The sequence below is a fragment of the Harpia harpyja genome, chromosome 2 (genome assembly GCF_026419915.1).
Source record: "Harpia harpyja isolate bHarHar1 chromosome 2, bHarHar1 primary haplotype, whole genome shotgun sequence".
In the NCBI taxonomy this organism is placed as follows: domain Eukaryota; kingdom Metazoa; phylum Chordata; class Aves; order Accipitriformes; family Accipitridae; genus Harpia; species Harpia harpyja.
This window is the reverse complement of record NC_068941.1, coordinates 76206264-76219606: the sequence shown is the minus strand read 5'-3', so window position 1 is coordinate 76219606 and position 13343 is coordinate 76206264. Positions and strand designations below refer to the sequence as shown.

The window sequence follows — 13343 nt, the reverse complement described above, 5'->3', positions numbered from 1 at the left end:
TTTACAGCTTGGACAAAGATTTAACTAAACCTAACCCCAAAAGGCATAAAAACAATCTTCATAACATAACGTAAAAACAATCCAGGGGGAAGCGGACGGTAGTTTCAGAAAGGTGTGAAGGACACTCAGGAGGCTAATGGTGATCTTGTGATTATATTGCATCTCTGTTTTAACAGGGTGGCTAAGAACAGTTCCCACCACTCAGCAAGGGAGGCAGAACAATATCAAAATGAAATAATAATTACTGGAAGGATTAACTCAGTTTGCATTTTTAGATCTTAAGGAACAGCAGGTGTTCCCTTATCACTGCAAAAGTAGGAAAAAGAAGGAAAATAATTTTTGTCCATTGCAGTATATTGCCTTGTAGTATATTTATCTCACTTAATACAACAGTCTTTCTTACACAGAACAGTGTTAGCAATACAATGACAAAGCTAGTGTTCTACTTCTTTCACTATCAAACCAAGCTAAAAATGACAGGGCAGAAAAGTACATCAGCTGTAGAAATTATCTAAAGGTTTCCAAACTTCAAAGAACTGGAATTAAAATAATTTTTTTAAAAAAGAAAGAAAGAGAGAAAATGAGAGAGAAAGTGGAAATAAACTCCAAAGCAAGAAAATATGACCAGATAGAAGTAGAAGGCTAAAAAGCACAGATTTAATTCATATTTCAATTTGAGTCAGATAAAAAAAAGGTAGGCTAGATTTGGTGAATATATCCAAACCACACATTTTCAAAATAGAAGAAAATAGAAAAGGATTAATGAAATATGAAATACAGACTGTTGTATTATGATATGATATTATGAAGAAAATATTTATGGGGATATAAAATTTGGTAAATAAATTTCAGATTCATCACCTATGTTTAGTTATCATTAAAGCCTTAAAAACCTGTATAATAGGCTGCCATCCACTCTAGTAATGCTTTCTAAGGAGGGTTCCTTCCATTTAAAAGGAAAATGCCTTTGTCTTAATTATGGAATATATGAAAGTAACTTATATGTCTATATTGCACTTTAATAACAATGTCAGAAAATAGGATACAACATTTGTAAGAATAAAAGGATTATAGAATTTGATACTCTTGTGTGAAGACGTGACAGAGATCATAGAAAAGGGTTGTGGGAGAAAAACTGGTTATAGATAGAATCTTCCATTAGTTATAGCAGAAAGTAATCATATGCAAAACTGAAAAAGGAACCCTGATGGACTGAATACAAGTGAAATAAACTGAAATCATAGAATCATACAATCATTTAGGTTGGAAAAGACTTTTAAGATCATCGAATCCAACCGTAAACCTAACACTGCCAAGTCCACCACTAAACCATGTCCCTAAGGGCCAAATCTCCAGCAAGCTTTCTTTGGTTGCATACTGCTAGGTTTCCTGACAGACAAAGAACACCAGATTGGAAAATATAGAAAGTTGACAGCCTCTAGAACTGAGGCAGTGATTTAAGAAGAGATATCAGATTTTTACAAACATTTTTTACAGAGTTTAGATTTCCACTGGTTGAAACCAAAACTGTCCAATTGCCTCAGAAATCCTAGCCTGTCCGTTCAGACTGTTTCATTTACTTATGAAAATACACAAGTTGATAAGAGTCAATGTGGAAATTAAGGAAGCTAAAGATGAGGTCAAACTGATCAGGTGAGAGACGATTACAGTGTAAAGAACTCTTCTGGTTATTTATTGGGGTGGAAAATAACTTCTTGGGAACAAAATGAAGAAAGTCGTCTTTTCTGTCATACCGAAGTACACCCCTACTCTTAGAGTCCCTTGTTGCTGGACACTTCAGGTGAATGCTGACTGCCTAAGGGAATAGGTCAATATGTAACACTAAGATTTTCCTGAGGACAACCTGAAAACAGGTCACATGCTGCACTTTCATTATATTTGTCAGATTCTGGTAAGTGAGGAATCTGAAAGGGAAAGCCTGGTAGTACTCAAGAGTGAAGAAACAGATGCCTTCGTTCTTTCCTCTTTTCTCCAGAAATTTGTATTTTATAAAGGTACAGTACTAGTATCTATCAAAAAACCCTTTGCATAGAGGAAGTACAATAAAAACCCATCTACTACATTAGACAAAGAGTAAGAACTTGAAGTGTACAGTGTAAAGTTGTACTCTATACACATGATGTATCATTTATAGAGTATAAAATTCATTTCTAAGAGTTTAAAATGAAGTCAAAGGATGTTCCATGAAATACTGTATTAAGAGAATCAGTTCTAGGTCCTGATAAATGTATTAACACTCAACCTCCTCTTGTACTGAGAAGGTGTAGGCATCTTGGGCCCCATCAGTGCTCATCAGCAGATACTGTGTGATATGAACAGGCATTTCTGATAAAGGAATCAAATGCAGACAAATAAAAGCCAGTGTTATTCTTCGAAACAGATAATGTATTAGAGACTGAACCCCAGAGAGTAAACCAGCTTTGTTCTTTAACCAAAGGAGAAAAAAAATCAATGCATCTGCCTGTTCTGTTTCTGCAAACACCCTGTATTTGTTATTCATGCCAAATTGTGATTGAATCCAAGGAAACTCAGAATATGATTTAGTTAAGAAAACAGCGTTTATTGCTAGCACAAGTTTTTGATCTTTGCAGAATAATAATCTTTTACTTTTTACTGTTGCAGGGAAGCTTACATATGCACCCATATACAGCGTTCACAAGTACAACAGCAAATTCAGCAACAGTTCAACATAGGCTTACATTAGACAGTAAGTAATGTAGTTTAAGGTAATCAATTTAACTAGTTCATTAAATTAAGCAGAACTGTGCTCAAGAGAGATCAGGTCCCTTGATGTGCACACTGCTGCTCTTCCCCCTCCAGAAAGTCCATGCCTCTCCTGCTAAGTTTCGTGGCTAAGTTCCCTACTTTTTGTCCCTTCCCCTCATATGTTTTACCATGATAGGATACTGTGGAGGTCTACTATCCGGCTGAACTTGGAGTTGTCCTTTTCCTTTGAATATCCTCTCAGAATTTTTTTGCTTTGTATTGATTGATCTCGGTAGCAACCTTTTGTGTTCAACACCTTTCCCACCATCTCAGCATTAGCTCACTCTAGCTAAGTCGAAATACTGTGAAACCTCCAAAATCGATTTGACAATCTTTTCCTCTTTTCCGCCCTTCACTGCTTGGTCCCAGGTTTCACTGCTCACTAGGTTTTGCATCAGGAAGATTTCTGCTTCTGCTTTCCCAGCCTTGTTGTTTAATGAGGAAGCTAGAAAGAAGTATGAGTCTTATGCTTGACCAACAAAAACCCTGCCTTCTTCATTCTTGTGCCCACATTCAGAAGAGACTGTACAAAGACAGTCCTGGTAGGATAGGACCTACTTTCTTTGAGTATCTATGAGCAAGATCATAATTCCTTACTATATTTTTCTTCCAAAGATTTTCTCAGTCATTTTCTAATTCAGTCAGGTACAACATTTGATTCTGGGCTGAACTTCCTCCATTCACTGGACAGCATGTTACTCAAGGTTCACAAAAAAATGCATTCCCACATTACTGCTATCTTTCTAACCCACATCCACATCAAGGAATTCTTTTACTTTCATGCCAGATGCTATCAATGACCCAGTGGATGTCACACCAGACCCCAAAGGGAGGTGATAGACATGTTCCCCCTTGTTCTATGGGAAGGTGTCAGAGGGGAGTGAGTGCAACCAGCCTCACGATCTCACTGGCAGAAGTGAAGGACTGATTTTTTGAACTCTACTGGATGTGAAGCCAATATTGAGGAGTAGAGTCAGTTTAATATCTCTGTACATTTGAACACCATTTGTCCATGGGAAAACTAAGCATTTACTTTTCAGTGCGCTGCTTCTTCCACCATTCGGCTTCACCAGTCCTGCAGAACCCAGCTCTCTGAAAGCCTACTCTTTTGGCACAGAAAACCACAGCAGCACAACTGAAGGAGCAGAGCCTTACTTTTTCACTGCAGGAAACATTGTGGGCAGAGATGGGAGGCAATTTATGAATTTCTAAAGGAGTAATTGCAAAAGCAATGGTGTCGAGATTTAGAAAATAATGTTTTCTCACAGTTTGTTTCACATTCAGAGTTTTCCCTGACCTTGGATAGGAGTCTGTAAGCTTATCTTGCTTGATGTTTGGTTAGCTTTGAATTATATATACTTGGTTACCCAAAAAGCCTGTCTTGACATCCAGTCACACTACGTAACACACATAGCAACATGGGTAAAATGTTACCTCTCCTGAGCACTTACACTTCCTAGATAACAAGCCACCAAGAAATTCCTTAACAGTCTTAGAGATAGGTGTCATGCCAACCACTTGTGTAAATTCTGGAAGGCTACAAAAGCAGCAGCAAAGACTTACATGATGCCTTTGTTTAAGACAAGGACGTTTCCACCTTATCCATCCTTATGACAAGGATGTTTCCACCAAAGCAGAAAACTAAATCTTGGAATTGTAGAAAATATCTTTAGGAAGGATCTTGAAAATTCATCTGGTCCATCTCTAAACCATTGCTGGCAGAGATTTTGTTGAATCTGGATGATGGTAAAGTAAAATAAAATTGGTAAATACTTTAGCTGTCCCTTGAAAGAGTCTTTGTTATAGTCCTGACAGTGTGAGGTAAATCAGATATTGCACAACATTTTTAGGACAGTCAAATGGGAGAACAGAGAACAGAATGCAGATCATTCGAGGGAGCAAGAAGCTAAGATGGAAGTGCCAGACTCATCCTGCTTTTCTTCAGAGTTCCCTGTAGAAAAGGGAAATCTGTGATCTAGTATTAAACTTCACCTATAGTTACCATTTAGTGTCTGAAGAGGTCCACATTATTTGTGTACATTGTACCAAAGCTTTAAGAAGACTGAGTAGGGAAGATAATGGCTGATGGTGGTTGCAATGCCATGATACTCCTTCTGAACCTCCTTTGGCACAGACCATGCAAACTCTCGACAACAGTTTGGCAGTTGGTACCTCTGTGACTGCCTGCAATTATCATATTGTTCTTCTGTGCTCTCCTTTCTGTCTATATTCTCCTACTGTCACATACCATGCTGTAACTGCAAGCTCAACACTGATCACTATTTTGTTCTGTGTTTGTACAGTCACTAGCATTAGGGTTCCTGAAATGTACTGCACTACACATAATGATGACTTCATGTCTAAAGTTCAATAAATGGAAAATAAAATTGTATATAGTTCAACATGGTCATAAAACAAAAAATAAAAATCCAATGGTCTGGATTTTATTTACCTAAAACCTTGATATCCAGCATAAAATAATGCCTTCAACAGCTGTGTTTTATCCATTTTTTGACACAGAACTGCCTTAGAGAAATTTTAAGTCACAATGTGGTATTCCTACCCAATCCAGTTCTGAAAGGGTTTTGGAATACTCATCTTTGTGAAGGAAGAAGTAAGGTGCTACATAGCCAGTTACAGAAATTGCATGAACAAACCAAAAATCCAGCAGAAATATTAATCCCACCCTGTATTTTTTACTTTCACTAACAAAAGTTATTTAGATTCTAGACCCTTTATTTAACTGTTCTGTAGGGCTATATTTTATGAAACAATTAGTTTGAAAAGAGTATGCTATTAGCATCGTGATTCGAGCTCTTTGCTGTTGTTATACGACTGCCTCAGACATTATCCATTACAGCTTTGTGGCAGCAGGCTGATGGGCGCTATCATATCACTGACAATAACCGGACACTGCATACTCTATTTTGAATCTGACTTATTTTGACATTTAACCATTGCTTTAAATTGGTTCCAAGTGAAACCCTTGTGTGTCATTTTTCCCTATGTCACTTTTATAGTTCTTCATCTTCCACTGCACTTTATATAAACTCAGCCACTATGCTCTGAATTTAGCTACCTGAATCCATATTCATCGCAGGCCTTTTTGTTAGGATCCGTATCTGGGTTTTATGCTTTTAGTACAAGATGGTCTTTTCAGCAGCTGGTCTTTTAATAATGACGTTTTCTGCAACTCACCAACAACTAAAAATCCTTCATTTAAGCTGAAGGCTTTTCTAAAAAGGAGAGGTAGAAATCAATTTTAAATTACAATTTAGAATTTAAAGTTTAACTCCAGAGGATGGATGCTATATTCTCTAGTCCATAAGATTTCCATTGAGCTCTGTAGTTATGGTGCTAGAGCAGAAAGTTATGACTCAGGCAAAGCAGTGGGACTTCAGCACTTGCTTGAAGTTAAGTAGATCCATAAGCACTACAGTGAATCAGGGACCAGCCATGTAGAAATAAGCCAAGGCATGTTGCTATGCTTCATTTCCCTCATACAAGACTACAGTACTGAGGCACAGCATGTCACACTGACCTCCACAAAGGAGTGTTCAAGCTCTGTAGCTTCAGGATGCTCAGTGAAAGGCTCTTTGGAAATACGTATTTGCTTTAAATGTAAAGTCACATACTATAAAAATAAAAACAAGCTCTTTAAAAGTTCAATGCACTTGTTTCTAAGAGTAGCTGTGGCAAAACTGACTCTTTAAGCCCCAAATAATCAAATACAACTGCCATATCACTTCACAGGAACTACTTATAGCCTCTAACACTTTGGTTTCTTATCCTTTCCTCTATATCCTCCACCACAATATAAGCAAACATGTTATTACTATTTGGTAGTAGTAATATCTCTCCTGAGTCAGCTCTTTCCTAAATGACTCTTTTCTACTATTTCAGTTTCACCTGTTAAATATCATTGAAGTTTTAACAGAGCGCAGTCAAGCAAATCCAGCAAGAAAGATACTCTAAACAGTCACCAGGCTATTGCTAATGTATTTGTTACTTATGATATTTACTGAGAATTTGCAAGTAATATTTACCAATGGTGAATATTCCTCTTGCCTTTCTATTGCCATTCTCGTGAATTTATTGCTGTTTCTGAAGAGCTGAACATGAGAAAAGATGTACTCCTTTGTGCTCCTGATACTAGTACTGGATACACATATTCAGGAGAGGACAGTTGTTGTAAGAGTAGGAAATATTCGAGGTAAAGAGAGTCAACATTCCTTTGCTTCAGCAGTATTAACCAAAATGAAATTGTTTTCCTTTTACCTGAGTGCTGACTTGACTACACAATTAGTGTAGTATCTAGCTTAAAAACACTTTCTAAATGTCTGAAAAAATGTTATGGTGCCAATCCATTAAAGTACCTAGTTTTGATTAGAGGTAGCGATGCTGCTACACCAGAGCTAGTTGTCTATCCAACCTATACAGCAATAAAAATCAAGAAATGAAACATATTTTTGTGTTGAGCTTCTTTAGCCAGAGTATAAGCTCTAGGCAAACAAAGGACTCTGTTCACTGGATTTTCCTAGCTCTTTTTGTGCTTTAACCTAGGCTAAGAAGAAAAAATGAGATAAATACAGCATGGGTTTACCAGAAGCTCTTTGTGCAAGAGTAACCAGATACTTTTCCTTGATGAGAAACTTCTTTCGTAGATGGTAGAGTTGGCTTCGATTTCATTTTTCTCAATTTCAGTGAGGTGATATATAAGAAAGTATAAGCAAAGTTGAACAAGGCGAGGATTAACTGCCAAAAGCAAGGTGGGTAACACAGGGAAAAATGTTATTTTGAAATGGGAATTATGAGGCTGATGGTGGTTGACAGCAAAGAAGATGAAGTCTGGAAATAATCCCGCTGAATACTTACAAAACATATTCAGTGGACTTGATAACTGGCATGGAGCTGACGAGTGGTAATGATACAATACATTGATAAAGTAATGGAGAATCGGAGCATCACAAGGAAAGAAGTGGGTGATTAACTTTGAGAATATCAATAATAGAAATGGACCAAAATTCAGCTATAAAAAATGCAAGGTCATGCACATAGGAACACCAAAAATTTCTGCTTTAGATTGGAGGTCATCAGTGGTTATTGCTGAACAGGGCACTGGTGGGCTAACATCACAGGGTGACTGAACTATCCACATGATACATCCATGAAAAGGGCATATGTAGTTATAGGCTGCACCAGGAAAGTTATTTCCAGTAGAGACCAGGAAGGATTGTTTCCAGAACAAGGTCCTGGTGAAAACTCACCAGCAATTCTGTGTATAATTTGGATTATCTGTGTGCAACCAAGACAAGTTCAAATGCATGCAGGTGGGGGGCACAGGAGATGAAAAAACAGTGGAAATAAGAGAAAAAACTAGAAGAGTTTTTCTTAAAAAACAAGGAGTGAGAGGGGATATTTTTGCTGTCTATCAATGCACTGGAGTAATCATGGAGGGTGGAGAGCTGTTTATGCTAACAAAAAAGTTGAAATAAACATAAATCTTATAAATAGGTTAGGATTCATTTAATCAGGAAAACAGATGTTTCTAACCATTCAAAGAGTGAAGTTCTGGAAGATCCTTCTAACAAAAATAGAACATAGAGAACAAATATAGCTAGTTTAAAAATGTTATGTATTATGGCCTTTAAAAAGATCAGTGTATGATAATGATGTGTTATGCTGTCTGTGATAACTGGGAATTTACAGCATACAGTCCAGCCTTCTGGCTGGATCATTTTTTTATTATCCTAAGCATGGTGGAGAGTCTACATACAAACTATAGTTTTTAGATCTACTCAGTGGATCAACACCTATTCTCATTAGACAGAAAACATGAGTGGTAACTCTAGAATAGATACTCTATAGGCTTGTCAGGCAGTACCGGGGTGCTCTACATGTACTATTTCCATATATTCTTTGTTAAGTGGTACACTGAGTAACATTTTCTATGATTTACAAAGTGTCAGTAAATGGTTTTAAACTTCTTCTTCCAAAATTCATGTTTTATTCTACATCCATCATTACACGTATGAACATAAAATGACAATACTTTTTTCTCATTTTAAGAGGCAGCTGTGACATTACACACAATACACTAAATAGCTTAGCTTCTACTATGCCTACATATTCATACGCAACTCATTTATTCCAGTTCTCTTTGAACTGATAAGCATTGTCATTCTTGAGCAAGATTATAGTGTCTCAAGAAACAAATCTACTTTCTTTTGCTATACTTTCTCTTTTTTTTTTTTTTTGTTAAATTTCATGTTGAGTCCAATATTGTGGAAAACAATGACTCTTGTAGCTACTAATGGGAATATGAAATACAGCTTGATTTTGGAGTAAACCTTGTAAGATACATTTTCAAAGAGGAGATTTTTCCTATATTATTTAGGTACTTGGGAAATGCCATTCTGAATAATAATTTGTAAGTAGTATAGGAAACAGGTTATTGTTTCGAAAGCAATGGACTCTTCTGAACTAGACGGTTGTGCTAAGCATACTATTTTAAGAGGAAAAAAGAGAAGATGTTAGGAACATTATAGTGGGGAAAAAAAGGGGAACAAAAAAAAAACCCCAAAACCAGGCAAAGAATAAATAATGACCTAATAGAAATTCGTAAATATTTTATGTGCTTTTTTATTATTAGGTATTAATAATGGCTGCATTACAGAAATGTTTTCCTGAGGGAAAAAGAACTAAGTGGCATGAAGTCTCCTCTGCAGTAATTTACCATTGAACTTTGTTCATTTTGTTCAAAAACTGACCACAGCCTTGTCTCATGGGAAAAAAAAAGCGGTAATAATTCATGCAAACTGCTGACTCAAAAAAGCTCAATCACAAGTCTTACAAAGGCAAAGGGATGGCTCGTTTTTTACCTTAGGGTGTCTAGACAAGATTAACACCATGCTTTCACTCTTGGGTATTTCTTGGTGAGTTACCTCAAGGTTTACAAGACTAATTGTGAGTGATCAAGATTTTACCTGGGGGGAAGGGGTGGGATATTCTTTCTTTCTCACTTGTTTACATAGCATAACCTATGGTAAATGACTGAAATTTTATATCAGTACAAGAAAATCACAGCTATTGCACCACAATTCACAAATAGTAAATAGTCTGTCCCATTCTCCACACAAACAATGGAGTCTTGTAAACCAAACCTCACCAAATACCTCTTCAAGTTTGTCAAGGAATAGGGAATGATAATTGTGTCTTAAATGCAAGTAAATGTGTATTCACCCTTTTAAGCACTTTACATGCATTTAATGTATTTCCTCCCTATTAGCAAAATAATACAAATGTCTCCATGCATCCTGACCATATAGGGAAGAGCATACAGGTTTTTGATTTGTTATGGACCTCAGAAAGCCAAAGCAGTGTGATAGTCTACTGAGGCACAATCACCTCCTAATAAAATTTATTTGGAACTTCCAGGAAGGGAATATACTCAAAATTAAGCACCTGTCGCCCAGATAGGCAACAACATCTATCCCAGAAGTAACATTAAAAACATTTCTAGTGATAATATACAAACATCTGCTTCCTAAGAGTGCTGTGTTCTCTTTGCTTCAAAAGCCAAAATGATTGTAATTGAAATGCATTCACATAATTCCAGCTGAATATGGTCTACATATGAAAATGACCCGGAATTGCATAAATAGTGAAGAAACAGGGTATTTTCTGCAAACTTTCCCATTACCTTCCAAAAACTTTACAAGACAGACTTTCTTACGACATATCGTATAGGCAGGGAGAAAAATCTCAGAACAAGCAAAAAAAAAGTTTCAGAAAGTAAAGGTGCTGGAAGAAGTGTACCGACTGAGAGCGCCACCGCCATTTAAAACGGCCAGGTGGGCAAAGAGTCAGCTGTGAACGAAAACAAAGAAGCGATCTCCGAAACGGTGCCCATTCATAAACGCGTGTATGAAGTTACCTGCCATGTGCTTAAACCGCGAGCGACGGTGTGCCGGACTTCCGAGGAGCTCTCCTCGAGGCGCACACCCAGGCGACCGGTGCGAACGGCCAGACAAAGGTGGGCTCTTCCCCCCTCCTTCCCCGGGCGGCTCACCCCACGGCAGACCGCCCGCTGGAGGATCTCCTCCGGATCGCTCCCCGGAGGGAGCGGGGCTGGGGGGGGAGGCAGACCCCCGCCGGGGCAGCGGCCGCTGCCCGCGGCCCCGGGGTGCGACGCGAGGGCGACGGGCGGGGCGCGCGGCCGCGGTACCGCGGACAGCTCCGCACTCACCGTCCTCGTTCTCGTCGAAGACGGGCGCCCTGTGGGAGTGGCTGCCCCCCATCTTAGTCCGCGGCCGGCTCCGCATCCCCCGCCGACAGCATCCCGCGGGGCGCGCCGGCAGGCACACGCCGGCGCCGGGGGCAGCTGCCCGCCCGCCGCCGCCTCCTCCTCCCCGGCCCCGGCCCCGGCGCCGGCCCCGGCCGGGGAGCCTCGGCAGGGCTAGCAGTCACCCTGCGACATGAAAGCGATCCGTCTGCCCCTGGCAGAGATCGCTGCTGGCTGGCGCGCACCGACTTGGCCCGTCTCTCATCGCGGAGGGGCAGGGGAGGGAGGGAGTTAGGAGAGGAGGAGGGAGGGAGGGAAGGAGGGAGGGAGGGAGGGAGGGAGGGAGGAGGCGGAGGTCCTGCTGCCGGTGGCTTTTGGTAAGCGGTAAAAGCTGGATCTACCTGGATCCTCGCCGATCCTCCCTCCCAGACCGCCGCGGGAGAGCGCGGACCCCCCCGCTCCTGCCCCGCCAGCGGGGCCGGCACCCGCGCCCCGGGCTCGCCGGCGGGGGCGGACAGAGCTGCTCCCGCCGCCCCGCGGAGCCGGCCGGGACCCGAGGCGGGTGAGAGGCTGGGGGTGGTGGTGGGGGGATAAGCGCTGCCTCGGGTCGAGAGGATTTGGGGTTTTGCCTTCCCACGGGGGCTTCACCACCGGCAGGGCGGAGGGACGCGGCCAGTTGGCCGAAGTTCACTGAGTTTACAAAGGGGAAAGGGAAGGAAAAGAGAGACATCCCCTCCCCTTCTTCTTCCCGCCGGGCCCCCCCCGGCGCGCTGGGAGACAATCAGGGACCCCCCCGGCTGCCCTCGGCCGGCGGCGGGGGGGGGGACACGGCGGGGGGGGGGGGGGCGCGAGGGCGGGGCGGGGCGCCCGGCCTGGCCCGGCCCCACAGCGCCACCTGGCGGCGGGACCGGGATGTCCCCCGGGCGGGTCCCGCGGAGGAGAGGGGGCGGCGGCAGCGGGGGGGCGGTCTGGCTGGGCGTGCAGTAAGTGCCTATGGGGGGGGGGGGGGTGTTTATGTATATACATATACACATAAATGTATATACACCAACGTGTGGTTCTTCAAATGACTCCACTGCAAGCGTGCATTAGGGAAAACTGCCAGAAACGTCAGGGTATAACATGGGTCACCTGCTACACAGCGAGTAGCCAGGTCTTTGTAGAGTCGCTATTGATATTCACACACAGGGACAGACAGCTCTCTCGCTCCCTTCCAAAAATGCTACCGTTAGCAACTTCCGAGGTGAAGTAGAAACAATTACTTGTGAAACTTCCTCCAAAGGGAAACAGGTTAACAAAACAAAAAAAATATGTATCTACATTATTATTGTATCCAAGTCAAAGTCTGTGCAGTTCCTGCAGGGGAAGCCCACAGACGAAAAATCAAATGGAAGTTGCATTTTTGGCTTCTCCAGTATTACAAGGGGAGAAGATGTAGAAGCAATAGGAGCCTGAAGCCAGGGTATATGTATTTTCATATACAGTCAGAAAGACGCTAATGTTCTCCTGTAACATCTACCACCCTTCTTTCAGTATAGCTGGTTAGAAAAGCCCAGGAACAAATTCTACACAAAGTAGGAGAACTTGCAGTCTCTTTGCTTGTGATTTTCACCTGCCGTACTTACTCTCATCACCTGTCTTTGAACCCAATATAATCCTGCTATAACTTTTCAGGAAAAGGTTGATTAGAATTGAATGCCGTGGGTAAGACCCTGTGCTGTGTGGCTGAGAGGTCAGAGCTTGCAGCACCTACAAACTCAGAGAACTGATAAATTCAGACACAATGATAAGTTTCCGTAAGAAGACATGGACAGATTGTATCACCCACTGTTATCCCTTACTTAAATTGTTTGGTTTGCCACTATTTACATGTGAAAGCATTTGCAAAATAGGGAAGCTTTCAAAATGTTGACCCACGACTATTCATCTAAAATGTAGTCTGGAAAGCATCACTTGCTCTTTGTTATTCCTTTGTTTATTACTCACCCATTCAAAGATTTAGTCATCCAGTCAAAAGTAGAAACAGTATCATGTTACTGAGGTTGTGTTCCTTCAGTTGGAAGACAGCAGTAGCACATAGAAATCATTGCCTTTCCGTTCTTTTTTGGGTTAACTGGCCAACATGAGGCTTTATGTTAATCCATTTCCTTTTGCATTAGCAAAAGAGGACTGCACTTCCAGTTTAACACATTTCAGCTGATAAGAGTTACCTTCTACCTGAGCTAAGGGCTTACATCATGTTAATGTAATTGCTTCAATTGATGTGAAAGTA

General features: G+C 41.0%; 1 protein-coding gene across 5 annotated transcripts in view; it reads right to left on the bottom strand.

Moving 5' to 3' along the window:
* The window catches only part of STK32B (serine/threonine kinase 32B), a 189328-nt gene extending 177984 nt beyond the window's left edge, over positions 1 to 11344 (bottom strand). For 4 of the 5 annotated variants that reach the window (XR_008234171.1, XM_052780495.1, XM_052780499.1 and 1 more), the window contains exon 1: positions 11036 to 11344. Coding sequence is in view for 3 of the 5 variants with exons in the window: in XM_052780495.1 (XP_052636455.1) it covers positions 11036 to 11111 (76 nt within the window). In the remaining 2 variants the exon portion in view is untranslated. The remainder of the gene's footprint in view (positions 1 to 11035) is intronic. The other variant, XM_052780498.1, reaches the window with a different exon arrangement.
* Positions 11345 to 13343: the final 1999 nt, after the last annotated feature.